At 51.6% G+C, this 23,327-nt stretch overlaps 1 protein-coding gene across 1 annotated transcript in view; it reads right to left on the reverse strand.

The window, feature by feature from the left end:
* The window catches only part of GALNT14 (polypeptide N-acetylgalactosaminyltransferase 14), a gene marked incomplete at both ends in the record, with an annotated part of 182,653 nt that overhangs the window by 51,328 nt on the left and 107,998 nt on the right, over nucleotides 1-23,327 (reverse strand). The window contains one exon of the mRNA XM_084235735.1: nucleotides 13,789-13,958. Coding sequence (XP_084091861.1) covers nucleotides 13,789-13,958 — 170 coding nt within the window. The remainder of the gene's footprint in view (nucleotides 1-13,788; nucleotides 13,959-23,327) is intronic.

The following is a 23,327-nucleotide window of genomic DNA, read 5'->3' on the forward strand; positions in this document are numbered from 1 at the left end:
GGGAGCTTTGGTTCCTGCCCCCTCACTGTGGAGGAGAAGGTCACAGTGAGTAAGCGGCAGAGACCTGAGAGAAAGCCAGATGGCCTGGCTCCCTTTCCTGTCCCTCAAACGCCCCACTAGAGGCCCTTTGATGGTCATCCGTTTACCAGCTCTCCAACCTTTACTTTATCAGATTGACCTTCTTCTGCTCTTTGGTCATTGATCTTAAAGGCTGCATGCTGGAAAGTTCTAGAAAGATGGAAAATCACAAGTCTGGGCTGTCCCTCACTTGCTAACGAATGATGTCTCCCCTTAATAATTCCCTGAGCTATTTCCAGATATTTCTTAGATTTCCCAGCTAAAGGATCAGAGAAGAGTTCATCCCTCTTTTTAACTAATGAGGGAAAAATTCCTCAAATTGAAGCAGCTGAGATAAGACCTGTATCTAGTGGCTCCGGGGATGAAGCCTGTGTCTAGTGGCTCTTCCTCCCTGTGGAGGAGAGAGGTTACAGTGAGTAAGCGGCCGAGACTGGAGAGAAAGCCAGATGACCTGGCTCCCCTTTCGTCCCTCAAACGACCCATTAGAGGCCCTTCGATGGCCAGACCCAGTACACAGCACAGGAAGGGTCTTGCTTGAATTAAGTGTTCAGCATCTCTTCTCCAGGAGACTCAGTGCTGTGCCCCTCTGGAGGATCTCAGGTGGGGAGGTAAAAGGCAAAGGCTTGGGCTTCCCTGGTGGAGCAAGGGGTTAAAGCACCATACTATGAAGCAATCTGCAGCCTCTGCAGCACGAGTTCAATCCCCGCCCACCCAGGAAACAACCCGCATGGCACAGCAGACCTCTCCTGTCTTGCCTGCTGCTTCCCTCAGCAGTGTATTTCAGTGCATCTGCCTGTTCTGTTCCCCACTCTGTCTCTGGTGGGTCCGCTCAACCCCCTGCATCTCTGGCCTGTATCCCAGCTCTTGTATGCATAAATAAATAAATCTTTTTAAAAAATAAAAACATAAAAGGTAAAGTCTTCCCACAGCTTTCCAGGACCATCGCCAGATGGTCCTGCCACCATTTTCTTTTATTTCCGCTTTCATCTGCCAAAGTCCACACCCTTGGTCTGCCCCACTGTCATAGCTCCAGACTGTGCTTCCTGCCTGCAGACCTCACCTCGCCCTCATCACGCTCCCTCTTTCCACAGGTATCTTCTGATTCACAAAGGCTCCTCTCCCCCACCCTTCAGGAGCCACCTGGAACTGAGCCTTGACCCGGCCTGAGGTCTCCACCAGGGTGTTCCCCCACCAGCCCTGCCCCAGGACCCTGCAGGAGCCTCACACACACACACACACACACACACACACACACACTCCCAGGTCCTGCTTTCTAGGGTCACCAGTTGTAACTTCCCTGTAGAGTCTGGCCCTTGTCAGCTTCCTCCTCGCACTTCTGTCTGCCCACTGTGACGACTCCCCTTCCTGCACAGCTGTGCCATCTTCTCTGTGGGCAGGGGCCACTTCCCATCCCTTTAGGCAAGTGACTCAGCCAACCGGAGTCAATTCCCTCACCTCTAAAGCCAGGACCGAGCCACGTTGCTGTGAGACAGCAGAGAGAACATATATAAGGTGCCTACCATGCGTCAGGGGAATAGCATGATCAATAAATGTTGGCTGATTATGGCCTGGATTTATGTGCTAACACAGAGAATTCCTTGTTGAGTGAAGGTGGTTTATAAATTTCCTGTGATTTGATTTTCTCCCTCTGTTCTGAGGAGTCATTCCCAAACCCTGATGTTTTCAGAGAGAGCTTGAGAATACAAGCCCCGAGGTGCTCTTTGAGTCCACATTCACGCAGCTGGTACTGACAGGAGTGACTGCCAGCCATGGTGCCAGGCAGCATCCCCGCCCCAGGGGTGCCAGGGCCACGTGAGGCTGCCGAGGGAGATGGAGCACACAGATGCCTGCGCTGGGGTAAAGGATGGTGCTCAGAGGTGAGCATGCAGGTGCCCCTGAGGGGACAAGATATCTTCCTGGAGAGGAGACCACCCCAAGCAGGATTCCTGAGAGAAGAATCTGCTCAGAGACAGAGACAGAGAGAAGAAAAATGAGAAGGCAGCAACCCTGCGCACAGTCAGGCAGCCCTGGGGAGGGAGGCACCTGGGGGGGGGGGCAGGACTGATGACATCTGAAGGCTTTCAGAGGGAGGATGACAGGTGTCTGGTCTGGAAAGCACCTCCAGGGAGGAGCCGTGTGGACCGATAGCTGCAGGTCCCGAGCCAAGGAGGAGGGGGCTGCAGGCTGCAGTTACCCAGGCCGGAAGGGAACAGCAGGCAAGGGTGACAGCAAGTTCAGGGGCCAAGAGTTGTCCAGGAGGCAGGCTCCATGAGGGCAGGAGAGAGGAGGCCTCCAGGGATTTGGGCTCCCACCAAAGGGTAAACCTGCCCTGAGATGGAGCCTGAGAGAAGGTGGATGCTGGAGGTCTGGGGGGGCAGGGGGGAGTCATAGGCAGGCTCAGTGAGGCCTGGGGTAACGGGTAAACGATGCATCTGTGTAATGATCGGGGAGTGTGAATGAAGTATGGGGAAGGACGCAGAACAGATATATGGATGTCGGCTGTGCCCAGTTTCCGGTGAGAATCAGGCCAGGGCAGAAGGTGAGAGCAGGCCAGGAATGAAAAATTTTGTTGAAATGAATATATTTATATATATGTCATATATCATCTATATATATCATGTGTACAGAGAGATCTCACACACACACACACACACACTCTTGGTGCATTGCATCAGGGACACCAAGGCAGGGACACTCGCTGATCATGCTGGCCCAGATGGACCCCAGCTGGTACACGATTCCACGGCCCGACAGAGCTCTTCTCCTCACTTCACACATTCCTCAGCTACTTTCCCCGCCGCCCTCGGCCGTTGCTCGCACCGCTCCATCCCACTGTCTGTCACCACGGCCTGGCGGCGCCAGCGGCCTCGTCGCCACAGCTTCTCCCACCCACAGCTGCCATCTCCTCTCCTGCTCTTTTCATCTCTTGTCAAACACATTTTGTACTTCCTGGCCCCCGGCCCTTAAATCACTCTGTTGGCCTTGGCTTCTGTCCCTGGTATCTTAAAAGCACAAATTTCGGCAGACACGGCATCGCAATTGCCTCGTTGCTTATTTTGCACTCCAGTTTTAAAGTCTGACATTCAGGCAAGTGAAGCATCAAGAGCTGGGTGCCAAGGCTGAGGCAGGTGGCTCTCTCTCTGCCAAACTTCCCTGCCCAGGCCCCTCCAACCTGCCCCACCTCGTTCTCAAACAGCACCCCAGCTCAGGGCTAGGGGGACAGGGTGCTGAGCCAGGGTCCCTCTCTTCTCCTCGGGAGCTGAGACTGTCTCTGCCCCGCCCAGCAGGCGCCCCTTGGCCCCCAGCTGCAGAGCAGTGGGGAGATCACAAGCCCCAATAGCTAATGTGGGTCGGGTACTGATAACCACAGGACCACGAACCGCAGCGATCGGTCGCCAAGTGCATGCTAAGCACTAAAGATGATGATCATGATGTGGGATATAGATTTGCTCACCCCCATGCAACCTTGGGTCCCATTATTATCCCTATTCTACAGGTGAGGGAATGGACACTTGGGGAGTTTGAGTAACTCACCCAAGGTCCAGTTAGGAAGAGGTAGGGATGTTTTAGCTCAAAGCTCAACAGAGCAAGAAGACCCAGCCCTCCCACTCAGACCGCCAGCTGCCCTGCCTGCACCTCCTTTTCCTCCCCTGCGAAATGGAGACGGCCCCTCCAGCCAAGGGCTGCCGAGGACATCATGTGAGGGATGTGCGGACGCTTTGCGTCCCTCATAAACATACCACATGATAGTTTTATTCTGGGGTCTCACCGCAAGGTTCACGCTACTAGTGAGGAACTGTCCTGGTGCCCTGAGTCACCGCAGAAGCCCCTCCCGCCCCTTGCTGGCCTGTTTCCTTCTGGCATTAGAAGCAGATGTGCCAGTTCACACCAAGTCAGGGCTCCTTAAAGTCACCAGGGGAGATGGTGTTCTGGGCTTTCAAGGGAAAAAGTCCGCCTGTTTCGCTCCTTATTCTAGATGAAGACACATGGGCAGGTCACCAGTTTGCAGTCAAGCTGCCAGCCACAGGATGTGCCAATTCCAGGAGCAAACAGTTCTGCTGTAGTTGCTTTAATAGATTCTGGGGCTTCTGATACACTCAAAGGCAGCACCAAACCAGCTCATATTTGTCTCTCGAGCTGGGTGGGGGTCTGGAGACCTACGCCAAGTGGAAGGCGTGAGGGGGTGGGCACGGCCTGCACAAGGAAATGGACGAGGTGGCAATAAGCAAGGACAGCTCTAATGGTTCCGCAGGAACCTGGAGCTGCAAGGAAGGGAAGGGTGTGAGGGGAAAGATTAATCCAGGGCCTTGGGGAGGGGAGGGGTGGCGGAGCAGAGGGAGTCAGGCTTCTGGAAATAGCCTCCGAACTGATTCAGCTCCTGAGTCAGTTCCCGCATGTCTGTACCGGCAGAAGACAGAGCTGGAAGTGACCTTAATAACCATCTCTGATCTGCTTCTCTCTTCTCACCAGTGGGGAAATGGACACGCAGGGTGCTGAAGGGTCAGCACCCTCTTAAATAGGATCCAGCCTTCTCATGCCTGGTCCAGCGGCCCTCACCGCCCCCTGTATCACACCAAGACTGGGACAAAATGACAAAAAGCAAGTCACAGAGGGTGAACGAAGACTCAGGCTTTGGGTTTGGTTCTTGGGCAAAGAGCATAGAAGAATGACCGGAGGAGGGACAAGACAGAGGATCGAGTATCAATGGCTGCTTCTAAAACAAATACTTTATTCTGGAACAATGAGAGTGTTTTCTCACTGGTAACCTGGGAGACTGACCAGAACTCTCTGTCTGGCCTGCTCCCCGGGAGAGTCCTCCCCTAGGACTCTGAAAACAAAGCTCCTTTACTAACCTCGCCTCATAATCACTAATAACAGTGATTATTTCTCTCTTCTGCCCAACCCCACAGCCAGCGCTAGTGCTCAAGCCTGACAACCAGCAGTTAGTTCAGGGGAGAAGGACAGAACCCTCCCAGGTCCTCACCAGCTCTTCCCTCAGAACCAGCTCCTGCGGGTCATCTCTCCCTGACCTCAAAAGTACCCCCCACGGTAAGACCAGGACTCCCGTGCCTTAAAGCCAAGATCCCACAGCACATTCCTCCCCAAGTGCTGGTCCCAGTTTCGGCCACGCTGGGTTTTGTTCTGTTGCCCATCTTCCCTTGGAGGCAGTGGGGGTGGTGTCGGTACCAGCCGGGGGCACCACTGCTGCCCAGCCCAGCACTGCCCGGGTCCCCTTCCTGCGCAGGAGCGCCCAGAAAATGGTGTCGGTCGGGGATGTGATGCTTGGGGCATGTCCTGGGGTTGCTGTGAGAGGGAAGTTCTGCCAGTGTCTACTCCCATTCCCAAATTGAGGATTTTGCCACTATGTGACCCTAAGTTTCCCTTCTGGAATTATTTCCCCCTTCCGCCCCTTCCTTCCATCATCCGCACTCCAGGCAAATAGGACGAGCCCCCAGTCCTCCAGGAGTTCCACCTGAAGGGCTCTTCCACCTCCTAGTCTCTGGGGATTTTGCTCCCCCAGCTCAGAATGCCGCCCGCCTGCTAACATCCTCCCTCTCCTCAGTTCCAGCTCAGACACCCCCTTCTTCAGAAGCCTTTGCCTCCCACCAGCACGCAAACTCCTCCTTGACAAACCAGTCTAATACTGCTCTGTCTTTTTACAGGAAAGCTCCCAACTCCTGGGGTTTTCTCCAAGGCCAAGTATAGGAAAACCAAAGTGACCCCTCCTGTAGCAATACCATCTTAGGCCCGTGACTGAGAGTTGCCCGACCCTGGGAAGAAACTCAGTTTCCCCATTGTTTCCTTCACATGCAGTAGGCTGTACAGGCAATTCCTGCACAACCCTATTCATCTCAGATCAAAGACACGTGTGACATGTCCTCCAGGACACTGAGTGACAATAGTCTTACACGTACTAAGCAGGGCAGGTGGTGTGGATCCTGCTTCACCCCGAAGCCCTCTCCACCAGTAGCAGGACCTGTTCCAGTGCCAGGACCTCTGTGTGTAATCTACTCTTAGAAGATTTTAAGTGTGATTAATTGATAAGCCTGCTTTATTCTGTAGATTCAAATCACCCTCTCAATTTAGGGGAACTTACTCATTCCCCCGGTGGCACACCAACACAGAAATAGCTACACTAATGCCAGGGACAGGGCAGACGATGGGCTTGGAAAAGGAGGGCATGATGTGTGTGTGTGTGTGTTAACTCTCGAATCAAGGCAATGACCAGGGCAGTCCACATGGGCAGTGGGAGTCAGCCCGTGTGCCTTCCTGCCACTGGGTCATGTGCTCAGGAGAGTGGAACCCCTTTCCTAGCACACAGTGCTCAGCACTGAGTGATGAATGAGTAAAAGAAAGGGAAAAAGAATGCACAGACAGGATAGACCAGGCAAAGGCAAAGTTGGTGAAATTAAGGAGGAAGCAAAGGGTGAGAAAACATTAGTTAAGGCAATTTGCCCAGATGAATTCTCATCGGCAAGCTTTCTTAACTGGTCTCCTTGAGGAGGCTGAGGAGTCGCCTCCCTGGGAAATCTGCCTGAAACTCAGAGGCCAGCAGCGGTGGCAGGAGCATGTGTGGCCAGGGCACCAGGAGCGGAAGGAATCCTGGCTGCTGTCTCAGCCCCTGGGGTGCTTCTTCCTCCTCACCCTGGTGAGAACCCATTTGGAGGCCCTGTAGGTGGTACCGCAAACAGCTGTCCAGGCAGCAATTACAGTTTTCCTGGAGAGCACTTCCAGAACATTCAGACGCTCCCCCTGCTGTTCCCTCCCAAAGCTCCCTGAAACTTGGAGATGTTCTGGAGTGGAGCACACGCAAAGCCACTGTCAACAGGCTCACAAACTCCAGGACTGAAAAATGGTACCCAGAAGGGACCAGAACGTAGCAGATGGGGTGAGCTTGTTTGCAAAAGCTAAGTGCCTGTGATGGGTTTCCCCTCTCCTCCCCCCTGCCCTGATGTGGAATCACCCACTCTGGGCTGAGCTTGTGAAAGAGCCTTGACTCTGAGGCAATATGAAGATTCTTTATGCTTAGCTGTTCCAGCCGTAAAGATTTTTATCCTATTACTGCTAAGTGCTGAGTTCAAGGAGAGAAATGATGATGATCTTTCGCAGCCATTCCAACTGAGTAAATACAAGGAGGGAGAAAGCCGTTCCGAGACAGGGCCACTGCCCCCTCATTTCCCAGGATGAAAAGAAGCAAAGGAAAAATGTCTTCCTGGTGAGATGTATCGAAGTGTGGAATTTTCCCTCCAGGCAAGCAATGGGCATCCCACTGTTTGAATCATTTAGCAAGGCACTGGACAAAGGCCGGGAGAACATGCTGAAGGGAGCAATCCAGCTCTGCCAGGCCAGGTGGAGGTGACCTAAAGAGGCTGTCCCCAGTTCTAACCCCTTCTAGCCCACAGCTCATGGGCTTGGTCCACCCTGCCACCTGCTCCCCTGCAATCCAAGCAGTCCCATAAGGATGATTGCTAGGCAACAACGAAAACACACATTTGCTTTATCAAAACATTTCCCCTGTTTTGGAGAGATGTGCCCCCACTTAAAGGTTTCTTGTCTGCCAGATATTTACGCTCTACTTGAATGATGGCTAATCCAGCTGTTGTCACCAGAATGTGGTGACAGGGTGGGGGTTGGAGAACTGGAAAATGAGAACTATTTGTTGGACCAATCAATGCTTTACAAACAGCAGAACTCCCCTAGGAAATCTCAGATTTACCCCAAGCTAGATGCTGTCTCTTTCTTACATGGAAGGAGTTATTGATGATACCCACCCCACAGCCTGAAATAAATAGCCATGATTTATTCCTCCTTGTGACCCCACAGCACTCAGGCCTGGAAATTAAGGCTGAGGTGAGGACTTAGGTGCAAACTGGGAATGAAGATGCCCTAAACAACATTTTGTTCAGCCCGAGGTAGGACAGGAGAATGAAAAGTATGTATTTGTATGTATATGGAATGAGAAGACCGGCCATGGAAAAATGAATTGATCTGCAATTGTGCGGCAACTCAGCAAAGGATAAAAATTCACAGTTATCTAATCCAACTGCAGATGAGAAAGCAAAGGCTAGAGAGGAGCAAGGACTCACAGAAGGCCACTGCTGCTGGCCTGTCCCCTTTCTTCATGTGGTGCCGGAATCCGGGAAGAGACTGAGCCGCAGCAAAGACATGTCTAAAGGTCAATGACAGCAGGTTTCAAATGCAACTGTGAAAATGTCAAACATCAGGTAAGGGGTGGGACGGGCCTGGGAAGATCGTCAACCTCTAGGGGTGAATGAGTAGGGGACCCATTCACAACTGCAGACACTCTTGAAACTATCCTAGGGGTGAGCAGCACTCACTGTCCACGCTGTGAGCCCGATAAACCCTAGGAATGGGGTGCTCAAAGCCTGCCCTAGACTTATTTCTCCTTTTCCTCATCTCGGTCATTCTGTGTTCCAGATAAACCTGGCTGCCTCCAAAAAAACATCAACAACATGAAGCCATGAGAAAAGGATCAAGAGAAAAATGGCCATTCTGTTCTATTCCACGGAGGGAAATGCAGCCCTGGGATCTCCAGGGCCTCTGCTGTCACCCAGGCCACACCAGGCCTTGCTCCTGTGGGTGCCACACACCAATGCCTTTGGCTGTTCAGACAATGGTCAGCTGGTGAAACTCCCACTGACTCCCTCCTTCCCTGCCCTGGCCCCCACCTGCTGCATCTTCAGACTCCTAAGTGATTCACCCAGTGTCCCCCGCTCAGCAGCGCTTGCTCTAATGCTCAGCTAATAGTTCTCTGTTTCAGGCGCTGTCCAAACATGTCCTATAAATCAGAATCCAATTACGGCACTAAGAAAATTGGAAGCAACTTTAATAAGCTCAGACCCCTCCCACATGCTGTTTCTTCAGTCTTCTCTTTTCAGTAATGAGAATTCTTTAAGGGAAAAGGCTTCTTTTAACTGAGTCTGTTCTCTCCATCTCTTACCTGAAGTCCCCGAGGACAGAAAGATAACAGGAAGGGGACTGCTTCCAGCTCCTCTTTTGCTCTTCACATATAAAGCAGATATGAAGAGCAGTTCCAGACTTACTCCCCCTTCAAATGTTCAACACACATTTAATGACTTGCACGCCAGGCACTGTAGTAGATGCTGTCAAAGCATTACTCACCCTGGAGGGCAACTGCTGTCACGACTAGTAGAACCTTAGCTGCAAGGCCTGATGGGAACGCAAGGGTGGGCCAGTGGTAGTAAGGCTTTGTAGGGTAAATGAAATCAGTCAAGATTTTTACACCACTAGCCTCTGTGGCTGTCACCTGCACACTTGATCATGTTAATGCAGAAGGCACTTGGGAGCATGGGCAGGGGGCATGCATGTCTGTGTGGACACCTGGAGCATGAGCGTGTGTGCGTGTGTAAGTGTGCACACCTGAGCCTAGAGGCCAGGGAAATGAGGACCAGTGGCATGACTACAGAGAAGTGAGACCATGAGACAACACCAGAGAGAGTCCAGAAAAAGAGTAAAGATTCATGGGGGCCTGGGAGGTTCAGTTGCCTGTCTGCCTCCCAGCCCCTCACACCTACCTGGTCTGTGCCTGCCTCCTTGCAAGCCAGCCTCCCTGCCTGGTGTGCCTGTGTACCTGGTTCTCTGAGAGAGCATTAAAGGCCTGAAAAATCCACTGAGGGCTCCAGGACTCCTTTATCCACCTGCCCAAATCAATGGTGAACCTGCCCGGTGCATGTTGCCACTAGGAGCCTGTATTAATGGGGTTTGGCCCCAAGAAGGAGCCAGGACGGCAAGGCTGGACCCCGGTCATGGGTTCAGGAGTGGGCATGCAGTGGGAGCTTCTGATAAAGGTGATGCCCATGCCAGATATACAAGCTGTGGCTGAGCCAACTGGGAGAAGAGGCAGGGGCGGGAGGGGCCCAGAGAAGCAGGAAGCTTCCGCAGGGGCTGTGACAGAGTCCTGTGCCCTGTAGGGAGGAAGAGGACTGTAGCAGGTAGACAGGTGGGTGGTCTTATTCCTGGGCCTCTACTTTTGACTCAAACCCAGAGCAGCACCATCCGCCCCTGGGCCGTTCCTCCACAACAGCAAGTGGCAAGTGCGAGCAGATGCTCTGTGTTTTTCAAACTTGACTGGGCATCAGAAAAACCCGCAGTGCTCGTCAAGACAGAGCTAGGCTCCCCTCCCAGAGTTTCATACTTTGTGGTTCTGGGGTAAAGCTTCAGCAGGTGTGTTTCCAACATGTTCCCAAGCAATGCCAACGTGGCTGCTCTGCTAGCTTAAGGAACCACACTTTGAGAAGCAGTGTTCTCCATGGACCAGCAGCAGCAGCACCTGGATCTTATTAGAAATGCAGATTCCCAGGGCCCATCCCAGGCCTGCTGAATCAGAAGTTACCAGGCTCCTAATATGATGTGTTTGCCTATTTAAGCTTGAGAAACACTTACCTGGCGTGGCAGTTCTTGACCCTGGCTGCTCATTTGAATCACTTGGAGAGCTCAAATAAGTATGTTAGCTGGCTGGAGTCTGGGTATGACATTGCTAGAAAGTTCCCTAAGTGAATGTCCCCAGATGCCTGGATTGGGAACCCTGCCCAGCACTCCATGCCCATGGGTCAGCTTCTGCTCACTCCCATTTCTCGGGCATCAAATTGACCTCAAAAGCCACTCCTGTTTCTCCCTACCCCTAACCCCAGTGGCCCTCCTAGAGCTCCTTTCTGACACTTGGGCTTTAGATGCCTCTCTTACCTGAGTGAGCATCTTTGGTTTTCTCAGAAGAAACAGAGCCCCTGCTTCCATGCCAGGCCCTGTGGTACCAGCCTGCCTATATAATTACCCTGCAATAATAGTAATAAAAATATCTGGACTATTTACTATGGAGTAAGGAAGTGCTTTTCATATATTTTACTTGATCTTCACAAAACTTGAATTGGTAGGTAGCATTATTGTTATTTTTATTCCTATATTTCAAAAGAGCAAACTCCACACAGAGAAAGTAGGCAGTGAGGGGTCCTCTGAGCTACTCAGCATGGCCGGGACTGGAAATAGCAACCCTATCCCAGACCCTGTGTCCTTAACCCCTGCTTCTACCTTCTGCTTGATTCTGTCGGGACACGTGGCCTGGTCCCATTGGGCAAATAATGCATGTTTACACTTTATTCTCGAAAACTCAGGTAACAGGCAGGGCTGACTTTACAGCAGAGATTCTCATTGCAATTTCATCCCCCAGGGACATCTGGCTACATTTTGGTTGTCACAACTTGGGAGGCGCTACTTGAAGTAGGTAGAGGCCAGAGATGGCACTAATCATCCTACTACGCTGCATAGGCATAAATAGCCTATGCTGCACAGGCAGCTTCCTACAATAAAGGACTATCCACCCCCAAATATCCATCACTGCTGATAGTCCCAGGTGTGCAGGCTTCCACGCAGTCACAGCTGGTGCAAGAATAGCCCCTAGGCAGGCAAGCCCCAAGTGCTGCATGGGGATGAAATCAGGTTACAGCAGCAAGACTGGGGTCACAGAAGGATTAAAGGGCTTAGCTGGTAGAACTTCAGCCTCGAGGATGCAGATATCCTGAGAGGCACGTATGGAAGTGAGAGATCCTGGAGATTGGTCGTTTAGATCCTATGGGGCCCACTTGAGGATTAAAACACCAATTTTGCCTGCAGTCTCTGGAACCCTCCTTACTGCAAGGGTGATACAGGCATGAGATCAGCTCCACACTAAACTCAGCTTGGAGACAATGATCCAATTGCTGGCTTTTTACATGCTAGCTGGGGCTTTGCCCACAGTAGGTGGTCAACACCCCTGCAGGGACTGCCTGGTCCCTTGTGTTTGCCCTCATTCCCAATGCCCTGTCTTCTCCCCTTTCTACTTTTTTCAGTTAAGGTCCATAAATCTGAAATTCTCCCACAGGGCAAGGTTTGTGCCAAGGCACACATATACACATATACGCTTTCCTCTTTTGTCTCCCCAAAGGGTGTCTGCATTCCATCGAAATCCTCTCCCTTCTCCTTGCTGAAACTCCAGCAGATCACACTTACTAAACAGATGAACACCAGGGGTGAGGTGTAGAGGCCAGACCTGGACCTAGTGAGCTTGGGTCCTGGGGAACAGGCTTCCTTCTTCGTCCACTACCACCACTCACATCCTGCCCTTGTAAAATGCATCTCTGCCTCTCAGATCACAACAGAGGGAGAATGCAGAAATTCAGCTCAGGATATCCCCATGTACCTGCCTGTTCAGTGAACGCCCCAATGCCTCCCTTTTGCTGGTGGGAAGCTTTCTCTGGCAGATGTCTTCCTGACAGCTCCCACACAGAGGTGCCAGCTAGGGGTGTCCCTTTGTTGCTTTGTGTCTCTGGAGGGTCTTAGCATGTGGACTCAGCACAAGGGAGGGACTGCCTACCCGAGACCCAGTGAGGCTTCTCAGCCTCTGTTTCCTCCCTCTTCCCTGTTATCCTTTATGTAGACTCTGTTCAGGAAAATAAAAAACTCCAATATTTAAAGAAAATTTTCTTGGGTACTAAGGACCAAGATAGTAAATGATAAGCTGGACAATTTAAATAGAAATAATAGAAAGGTCTGGCTTTAGTTTTCAGTCCAGCTGCAGGGAGTGTCCAGGTAAGTTCATCATTGCCTGTTCTCTGGCTGTAGAGAACTTCCAGGCCCTGTGGCGATGGAACAGTCTCGTGAGAACCTCAGGGGACAGGTAAGTTCACAGATGCTGTATAAGACTTGGTTTCTGTGTTGTAAGGCCTAATGGGGAAACTTAGTCCATGGACCTTCACATTTTGCCAACTTAAATACCTCTAGATTAACCAGCTTCATTAGTCATGAAAATTCTTAATGCCTTGCTTTTAAACTCCACTGGCCATAATTCAGGGTCCATGGGCCCCAATAAATATAAAACTCTAAGAAGCTAACACCATTCCTATAGCTTCTCAGCGTAACATTGCCTTCAAGCCCCTCTCCCCCAAGGATGCCCATCTGCTACCTGAGACCAGTGCAAGGTCAGTTTCCTACAGCAGACAGGAAACATGCCCCATGGACCTTTGGTGCCAGGGCCTTCCAGCTTGCAGGCCTGAACAGCAGGTGCTGCCACTAGCAAAGGGCAAGTCTGACTCCAGGAAGGGTCACTAGTGAGGCAAAGTGCCTTCACAAAGTCCCCTTTGACTGGGAAACCAGGCTTTCCCCAATACTCCAAGCCAGGTCTCTGTGACCCATTGAAGCTGTGGCCTGCCCAAGGGGGTGACAGATGGCTGCGGGGTATACGGGAGGCTCTGAAGCAGACAGCACCCTGCAGTGGAGAGGCCCTCTGGCTTCTCATCTCTCTCCCATGACAAACTGTGTCTGAGTTGTCACAGGAAGGGCCTCCCAGTGACAGAGCCATGGCTTCCTTGGGCCTGCCCATCTTGTCCTCCTCCAGTACAGACACCAGACCAGGCTGAGGCACCCTGCCAGGGAAAAGCAGGCCCTGGCTCTTGGGTCTTAGTGCTCCAAGATGTCCTGGCAGGTGTCACCTATGGTGACACCAGAGAGGAGGAGCAAGGTGCAGGTGATGGAGGCCTCCCACCCTATCCGCTGGCTGGTTTGCAGCAATAAGCAGCATGGACAAGAAAATGTGTGCTCTCTCTTGGCACTGGGCACAGCGCAAATCAGCCTGCATGGCTGTGGGGAGCAGGTGGGGGAAGGAGGTAGGAGGACTAGGGAAGAAGGAAGAGGAAGTACCTCAAATGTCTTGTGTCCGGGATGGCCCGATTGCTAGGGACCCGGTCGCTCTCCCTCTGGTTAAAAGCGTGCAGCTTATAGGGATCATCGCCAACACGCCACTTTTTGGCATTCAGATATCGCCGTTCATCAAACTGGTTCCACAGGTCATCCCAGTCAGCATCTGACACCTGCGTGACACAAACAGGGAGCATGTGAGAAGGGCTCGAACCCTCCCCTCCCACCATACGTCAGTATCCAACTGCAAAGACCAGATGGGGCCGGAGGTGGCAGGTTAATAAGACCAGTGATAATAGGAAACAGAAGAATGGCAGCTACCATTTACTGAATGCTCTGTGCTGGCTGCTGTGCCAGGACTTTTGTTCATAGGACTTCACATAATCCTCACAGTGATTCTCCAAGATGGGTACGGCTCACATCCCCGTCACATAGAGATGGGAGCCATCTCACGGGCTATGTACCTCACTCTCAACCCCATAATGAGGAAGCGGCAGGGCTGGGACTTGGGTTTTGGTGTCCTGACCCTGGAGGCCACCAATCCAGGGTAATTTGGAGCACCTGGCTGAAAAGAGCCAGCAGGGTATCTCGCACACAGTAGGTATACAATGAGCACCATTTCCTCTTCTGCCTGTGGATGATCATCTGTAATGGCGTGCTATCCACAGAATGGGTGCCCCGGATATTTCCTTTCTTCCTCCACCCCTGGATTCTGTACTTATTTTTAAGACACATCAATGGGGGAACAAGTATTAACGCCCCCAACACGTGGGGACAGCACTTTAGTGTGCACACAGTGGTTTCTGTGTTCATGATCTTTCATCTGCCACCAGGCACTTGGTGCTGAGCACAAGGTTCCACAAAGGAGCCTGGTTTGCCTGAGGTCACCCAGGTGCATAGTGGCAGAGCTCCATCTTCTGGGTCCTCTGGTGCACCCACACAGCAGAGGAGAGGGGATTTACTCGGGAAGGGAGGCCCCTCTCTAGAGCCAGGCTGCCTGGCCAGTAACATCAGCTCCCAAGTCCACAAAGACTCTCCACAAAGCCAGCGGGAGGTGAGGGCTTTGCAGGCTCAGCTGTAATGGCTGCTGCCCAGTGGATGCAGGCCCTGACACCTCTCAGGGAGGGCCAATCTATACCCAGTGAAGTTGAGGCCCTTCAGGTTCATCACAACCAAGAACTTCTCTGGGCAAGAGTACTGACCAGGCTGTGAGCTGGAAGGTGAGGGCTGGGGCCTTGGGCCTGGCCGTTGCTAGGAGATGCTCATTCCTGGTCACTGGCCCCAGGCACCGTGCAAGCATCTGCTGCTGCCTGGTTACCACACCTGACACTGCCGAGGATGCCCTTCTGCACTTGGGGGCACTCACAGGAAGGCCCCCGGGCAGCTACAGGGCAGTGCCGGGCCCACCATGGCAGGTGGGGCACGCTCACCATGCACACATTTATCTCAGCACCCCTCCATCTTATCTGTAATTGATCTCTCTCCTTTTGAAACAGTTAATAGCACAAAATGAAGCTTTGGAAACTGGTGCTTTTTATCCAACAGTTGATTTTATTAATGTTCTGTGATACTGCTGCTATAGAATGTGTTAGGGGAATCTAGGTGAGGGCACAGAAGTCCCAGCCTGAGCTGTGCAATGTCACAGCCTGACAGTTGTCACCTGTGCTTGGAACGTCACCCCAGGGAGAGCCTGACATCCCACTCTCTAGGGAAGGTCACAGGGCTCTGAAAGGTCTCCTGCTGGCTCATTCTCAATTTAAGTCATTGTTATTCCCTAAATATGCTATGAGCCCCTATAGAGCACTGTGCCAGGGAGGGGAGAGCAGAGATGGGGGGGCTACCCTTGAGGGGTTGCAATGCTGCAGAGGGACATGTGTGAAGACACCCAAACACCTACAACAGAGGAGGGGGGGGATGGGAAGGGCTTCCTGGAAGAAGTGTCAAATGAAAGATAAATAGGGATTTTACTTGAGGGGACATGAGAGGAGAAAGTGAGTGTAGTCCAAGTCCATGTACCAGGCAGCAGAAACTGTTCAGGGAGTGGCTAGTTCAGAAACAGGGAGGCCGGAGTGTGAGTGCAAAGGGAGCATGAATTAAAGAAAACTCTGGAACTCATCTGGGCCTGTCTGAAGCAGGTCATAGGGGAAAGATCTCCAGCCCATGGATGGAGTGGAGGAAGGGAACTATCCCAAGTTAGGAAGTGACCTCAGTATCTAGTCTGATAGGAAGGGAAGTCTCAGCTTGCCTCACGGGCTCCATTTGTCAGCTGGAGAATCAGGTGGAGGGGCTGGCATGGGTACAGAGGCACAAGGGCCTCGTCCCAACCACAACTAGAGTCATACCAGGCAGGGGATGGGGCCAGAGGATCTGAGGCCAGGTGGTTGCTCGGCTTAGCAATTGCCATCCTAAAGGGCAGCTAAGCATTCCTGGCTGGATCTGCCTCCTTGGAGATCTATGAGAACTCAGCCAGGATTCTGACCCCCAGAAAGCCAAGAGTCAGAGCAGCAGGCAGGCTGGAAAAAAAAAATTATATGAATAGCCAAGGGCATCCTGGGAGGGGGCTGCCCCCCAAGATTGTCCCGTGCACCAAGCTCCTTCACACTTAGCAGCATGAAAGCCACTCAGAGAGCTCCCTGTACTGGGACCTTGGGTTTGCTGTAATGACATCTGGATGTGTTCAATCATGGTGAAGCTACGTTTAAAATAATAACATTACCATTTGAATAGCAACTTCCGTTTCACAAAGCAGCTTGCACATACATTGTCACGGATCCACACACAAGTCCCATTTGTACAGGGAGGGACAGGCTGAGGGAGGCTTAGGGCTTACCCAAGCTTGACAGTGAGGCAGCGGAGGAACGGCTAATTGAGCTCCCCCAAGAGCACCCAACACCATGCTCTGTTCTGTCTCACCACAAGACAGAAACGAGGGCATCTCCTCTGCTGAGGGTGAGTGGGCAAAGACCCCTCTTGAGGAGCGGAGGGGGAGGCACGCCCCGAGGCTCAGCCCTCTTTCCCCTCTGCTCCCAGAGTAGGGAGAAGAGGGGCCCTGCCAGGGTTTCTTTCTTTTCTTTTTTTTTTTTTTTTTTAATAGAGGCATGTTTTATTTATTTATTTGTTTGTTTGTTTGTTTATTTATACAAGCACTGGGTACAGTCAGAAGCGCGGGAGGGTGAGAGAATTCACCAGAGCCAGAGCGGGGAGCAGAGCAGGCAGAAGGACCGAAGTACATTGCTGAGGGGAGCAGCGGGCGGCAGGAGAGGTCTGCGCGCCATGTGGGACCCTCCTCTGGTGGCCGCAGAGCAGCCAGGGATCGAGCCAGTGCCGCAGAGGCCGCGGGCAGCTTCGCAACCCAGTGCTCAACCGCTGCGCCACCGGGGAGGCCCCCTGCCAGGGTTTCTGCAGGATTCCTGCCTCTGCCCTGGACTTGCAGCTATAACTTGGAGTTGGATTTCTAAGTTCTTCAACTCATGAACCCCCATGTGCAGCCTCTGAGGGCCCAGAGTACAGTATGTGACACCCATGCTTTGGACTCCCCACTTCCTGGCTCCTGGGGCCACCTGGGAGAGCTTCTGGGCACCCTCCCCCTCACAGGCTGACCCAGCACAGGTCCCACGGCCCTCTGGGGACAAGGACAAACCCGGCAGCCCCTCAGCACCCACCAGGACGGACGGAGCCTGCTCCAGGGTGGCCTCAGCACCACCCAGGCCCCGAGGAAAGCCCCTGCCCCTCCTTGTGACCAGAATTTACTCACTCCAGAGTGGGTGCGCTTCAAAAGATAAGATGACACACACAGAAAGCAAAGATCATCTTTTATATCAAAAATATTGAAGTCAGCCACGTGCTGGCCAAGACCAGCGCTTAAATAATCTGGCACCCACAGCGGAAGAGCAAGGTTGGCTTCATTTCTTTCCTCCCTCCATGCTGCCAGGAGGGATCCTGAGTGCCCCTCCTCCTCCTGCTCGGACGGTTTCCTCTCGCTCTCCCGCTGTCCTCCCCGAGGACTCTCTGGCCCACAGTCACAGGCTAGCCTCTCTTCCGCCAGGCTGGAATCTGCCTGTATTTGCCACTGATGTTTTTGTTCTCTTGCCTTTATTTCCCCGTTTGGTGCTAGTAGTTCTCTCTTATTGCCCTAATCCTCCTCTTCTTTATCTGCAAAATGAGAACACTCTCTATCCCTCGATAAAGCTTCTCTCCTCCTGAACCGTGCCTCATCCTAAGTAGAACTTCTCACAATAAGCAGCTGACACCTTGGGGATCCCCATCATATAGGGCCAGAGATTTACATTTACTCCTCAATAATGGACTCCCAGGTTACAGCTGGGGTTAGGACGCATAGGGCGATGGAGTAACTTGCCCAAAGTCCACATACACAGGAGCCCCGGTACGAACCCAGAGCCTGGCCCCAGCTCCCCTGGCTCACCCCTGTGAGGCTATCACGGCCTCGCCACCATTTCCTTGGCTCATCTTCAAAGACGTTTCCCATGATTTTTCCAGGTCAAGGCCTTTCTTTGCTTAGGGATCTTCCTCCCTCCAAGGATTTCTGTGCCCCCTTGCTCTCACCCCAGTTGTTCTTTACTCCCCTTCTGGGCAGTCAATCCCCCCCTGCAGGTTTTCTCTGACAGTGCAGGAAAAGACGGGACTCTGCAGGTGGATTCCTGACGGAAGGTGGGGATACACTGGACTAAAGCAGAAGGAGTTGGAAGTGGTGTCTGCCCCTCCTCGGGGACACAGAACCAGCACAGCTTCCCCAGTCAGAAGTGCAGAGGGAAGCAGGCAGTAACTGAGGGGTACCTCAAATTATTTCTAATTCTCATATCCCTAATGCACAATGGAAACTTGTATCCCAGACTTGCAAATGAGAAAACGGAGGCATGAGGAGGATGGATGACTTGCCCAAGCTCACACAGCAAGAAGAAGTATCTGTCCTGAAGCCTGTAGACCCAGCGTCCAAGCTAGCCCTGAGGCACTGGTCCAGGCTGCTTCTAAGCCCACAGTTTCTGGCTTCAGCACTTCTCCAGGTGTCCCCGTTTTTTACCTGCTGGGGTTTCTGCTTCCAGCATGATGGTACCCCAGATATTCATGGGGAACTTTGTGCTAAACTACCACTAGATCCTTCAGAAATCAAAGCAAATGTGTTTTGGGGATGCACTACAGGCCTTTCTAGAAGGAAATCTTCAACGTGAGAAAGGAGGTAGGAAGCCAGGGAAAAACACAGGGTGTAGGCCTGGAGCTGGGGTAGCTGAAGGGCAAGTAAAGACAAACAGTGAGGCTGGTGTAACATGAACTCCCAAAAGGAGGAGAAGCTGAATCTGAGTCTCCAGAAATTAAAGCCAAGAAGGGTGATAAAATGACCCAGGTCAGGGGTGTCCCTAACTTAAGGCAAATCCTACCCAGAAGAAAACATATCTGATTTAGGTTCCCAGGAGTACCACAAAGCTCACCAAAGACAAAAATCACAATAGACAATGAACAGATATCTATACAAGGAAATAAGACTCCAGAAGAGAGAGTCAGTGGAAACTGAGCAAGAGTTAGAGCTCCAAGGACTTCAGATGAAGAATTCTAGACACCAAATAAAGTACAAGTATTGATAAAATGGGTAAAGGATGGAATAAAAAATTAGCAATGAACTAAAGTTTTTTGCGAAAGAGCCAGAAAAGGTTATACAAATAACTGTAAGTCCATGTTTAGTCTGCAAAGTGTTTTCACTGCACTATCACCTTTGCAGTAACTGTGAAGCAGGCACCCCAGTTCAATGACTCCCATTTCACAGGTGAGAAAACAGAGGCAGAAGGAAGCAAAGGTGCTTGCCAGAGACCCACGGAGAGAGTGAGCTTGTAAGTGGGACTCTACCCCAAGGCCAGTGTTCTTTCCACCACAGCAGATGTTTCACTGGCTCACAGGCCACATCTCGGCACTCCCACTGGGCACCCACGAGAAGCAGAGTGTCTGCTATGCCTCTACTGTCCTGGTGTCCACTCAGCTGGGGAGTGGCTTTACTTACCCAGGGGCCAGTCAGGCGAGTGAAGGACCAGTTCAGAGAGTGAAGAGAACCATGGGTCTCTTCTCCACACTGACATGGAGGGAGCAGGTTGGGTACAGAATGACCCGCTGGGGACAGTCTTTCCCCAACATGCAGGGCAAACTCAAACTCAGGAGGAGGGGCACATCAGTCCTTCGCTCACCTGGACTCCAGGCAAAGGAAAGGGCTGGAAAATCCTTTTCCCTCATCAAGGGACAGCACATCAATTATAGATTATTAGATAAGATCTTCATTTTAATATTTCCGCCATGTATTATCACCTCTTCCCCTCACTGGAATTCTGTCTTGGGAGTTATTTAACTGATGTGCAGAAATCTAAATTTAATTTATTATGATCTAACTCACTTTAGAAGCCAAATTACCCTGCACTGGAGAAGGATCAAGTCAATATCCCACTTGGCTTTCTATTTATCTTCTGCAGGGTTTTCTTTCTTTCTCTTTAGTATTCATTTTATCTCGGGTGCTGGTAATAAATTTAAATTTTCCTCAGAATTAGGCAATTGCTCCTTCCATGCTATAGTTTAATGGTTAGTATTAATTACATGAAAGTCACTCCTTAAGGAGTTTGATAGATGGAATGGACATATAATAGAAGGGGAAAGGACTATTTCTCAGACCAAATGAGGGGGCACATAATTCAGCAGGGATGAGTTTATCCTCCTATGCTCCCTCCTGTCTCCCCCACGCTTCTTCTTATCCCTGTTCCCTCAAGAGTCAGGTGCCTGGGAAGCAGGTCCGCGGGGGTCCACTGGCTCTGACTTCTCTGAGCCGCTGGAGGGTGTGATAGCACGGGCACTGTGCCTGGACCCTCTCTATTGCTGGTCCTCCATCTGGTTTCACTCTCATTTAGTGTCTGACAGGAGCCACCGGCGCCGAGCTCCCTCCTCCCCACCGCCACCCCATTAAACACACTCCCCACCCATGTCCCAATCACATCTCACATGCAAATATAGCTTTGGGGGTGCTTTGAGCGTTCTGGAAAAAGAAAGTTCTGATAATTAGTGTAATTGCCTGAAAACTCGAACTGTGAAATATAATGTGATTAACAGAATGGACAGAAGCCCAGCTTTTGTTTCTGAAATAGGAAAAAAGAAACTCATGCAATTTGGACCTTATATGGAGATTAATTTGCTTACTAATTAGCATGAGAGGGAGGTGCCAGAGAAGTACAGCCATGTGACTGGGGAGGAGCAGGCCTGGCTCTTCTACAAGCAGCGGGGTGCCTGAGCTCTAAAGCTGAAATGGCTGTTTCCTTCCTGCCCAACATCCTATAAATTTCCCTGCCAAAGGATACACCAGACTCCTTTATGGAGACAGGCATCTCAAATCACGTGTTGCTGGTTTGAAGGGCACCACCCGATTCCTAGTGGACGTGAGGACTGAGAAAGAGCTGACCCAGCCTACACCATTTATTTCTGCATCCTCTTCTTTGTGTGCAAAGACAGGTCAGTAAACCGATCACTGGACATAAGCAGCCTTTATCCCTTCTAGTTCTGGATCCCAGACAACAAGAGCTCAAGGGGAGGAGGGAGCCAGGTACCCACACTGGTTTCAGGAAAATGAGGATTTGAGAGACTGCACAGAGGCAGAGGGCGGATTTGCCCATGACCTAGAGGACTGCAGTAGCAAGAGATGGAATCAGCTCAGGAGCCACCAAGGAGAGGGCCTGCACCAAGGAAGGAAGGAGCCAGAGCCAGAAGTGGGCTCAGAAAGAGAGGCCTCAGCTGGACAGAGCGGATGCTGAAACACGCTGTGTCTGATGTGGACAGGTGGCCCCTGGGTCACCTGTCAGACTGAGTTAAATCTGCAGTAGGGTGCTATTGCCATCATCCAGGGCAGGGGCACCAGAGAAGCATAGGCCAGCTCCCCATGAGGTAGCCCAACAACATGGCCAGAGTCACTTCCATCAGGACAGAGAGGGGAACTCATGGTCATGCCTCTGGACACCGCCTCTAGAAGGATAAAAACCAGATTTGCATTTCTTCCAAACAGAAGAGACCTTCCTCTAAAGCCAGGCTTCACCCCCCCACCCCTGCACTTGTACAGGCCTAGGAAATACCTTAGATATCACCAGCAAGCTCTTTAGTGTCCAGGAAGAGCTATGGAGTCAAGCAATGTTCAAGGAGCCCCAAAGCATCTAGCAGGGTCACACATGCACATGCCTGCAGGGTCACTAAGCCGAGAAATGTGAGCAAACCATACCTGCCTAGTGACACTGCCCTAAGCCTCCCCTTTGGGTGAATGATGCTATGCCTATGGGCTGAATCTGGTCAGGAGCACACCACATTGGGACCCCGGGACAGTAATGGAATAAAAGGGATGAGATAAAGAAAGACAAAGGAAGGACAAATGAAATGAAGGGGAAAGTGCTCATTCTGTGTTAGGTTTTTGTAACTTCTTTTCTCCTTCAAAGGGACCCCTTGTTTTCAACCTAATTTCATTTGGACAGAGATGTAGCTGATGAGTATGAGCCTGTGCGCAAGTGTGTGTGTGTATGTGTGAGAGAGAGAGAGACAGAGAGAGCGAGCGAGAGAGAGAGAGAGAGAGAGAGAGAGAGAGAGAGACTGCACAGAGGGGAGATGGGCAGAGAAGGGGAGCATAGTTCTGGGGCAGACCCTGTCCATCTTCTTGATGGTCCCAGTGATGCCACAGGAGAGCTGAGTCCTGGCTCTGCTCAGCCCAACCTTCCAAGCTCTGTGGTCAGTTTCTTCCTCCTCTAGGGTAACGCTAATTTTATCCCACACAATTTCACAGGTCCAGAATAGATCTCAGAAATGAGATAAGACATGAAAAATTGCTGGGCAAAACATAATGCATATGTAACATATTATTATTGTCAACATCTCTGCGGTTACTATTATTTCTTTGGGGGACTGAATGCTAATGGAGAGAAAATGCAATTTACAGTCGGACCATTTACATTTAGCTTCTTCCTTCCCTGTGGCGGACATGGGGTCTATGACGGCACCCACGGGCGAGCAGATGCATCGCCTCACAGCCTGGCGGGGATGGAAGGGCTGGGTCATTATCGATGCTGATGCTTCCTGAGATCGGGGGTCTTTTCTGCCCCAAATCTCCATCTCAAACATGGGTCTGAGCACACCGCCATACAAATGAAAAAACAAGAAAACTGCTGTAAGAGGCAAAATACATGAGGTTATCGCCAGATTAGTAGGCTAGAAATGGTGCTCTCTGTGGCTTCCATGCTTCTGCTCCTGCCCCCGTTAAGCATGTGGAAGACGGGCCAGCAGGGACTCTGTGCTGGGCAATTCTGAGGAGACCTGGGGATCTCAGAGGTGGTGGCAGAAGTCCAATCATTCTTGAGACCCCAAGACTCTCATCAGAGCAAGGAGTCTGCCTTTAAGGCTACCTGCTGGTCAGCATCTGGCCCCTCCCCTTCACTGACTGAACATCCCTGGTGGGTCTTCTCCAGGCTGCCTAGGACTTGCCTTCCAGGGCTGGAAAGGCCACCCCTAGGGCTGCACTCCCAAGGAAT

This window comes from Talpa europaea, assembly GCF_964194135.1.
Source record: "Talpa europaea genome assembly, chromosome: 6".
NCBI lineage: Eukaryota > Metazoa > Chordata > Mammalia > Eulipotyphla > Talpidae > Talpa > Talpa europaea.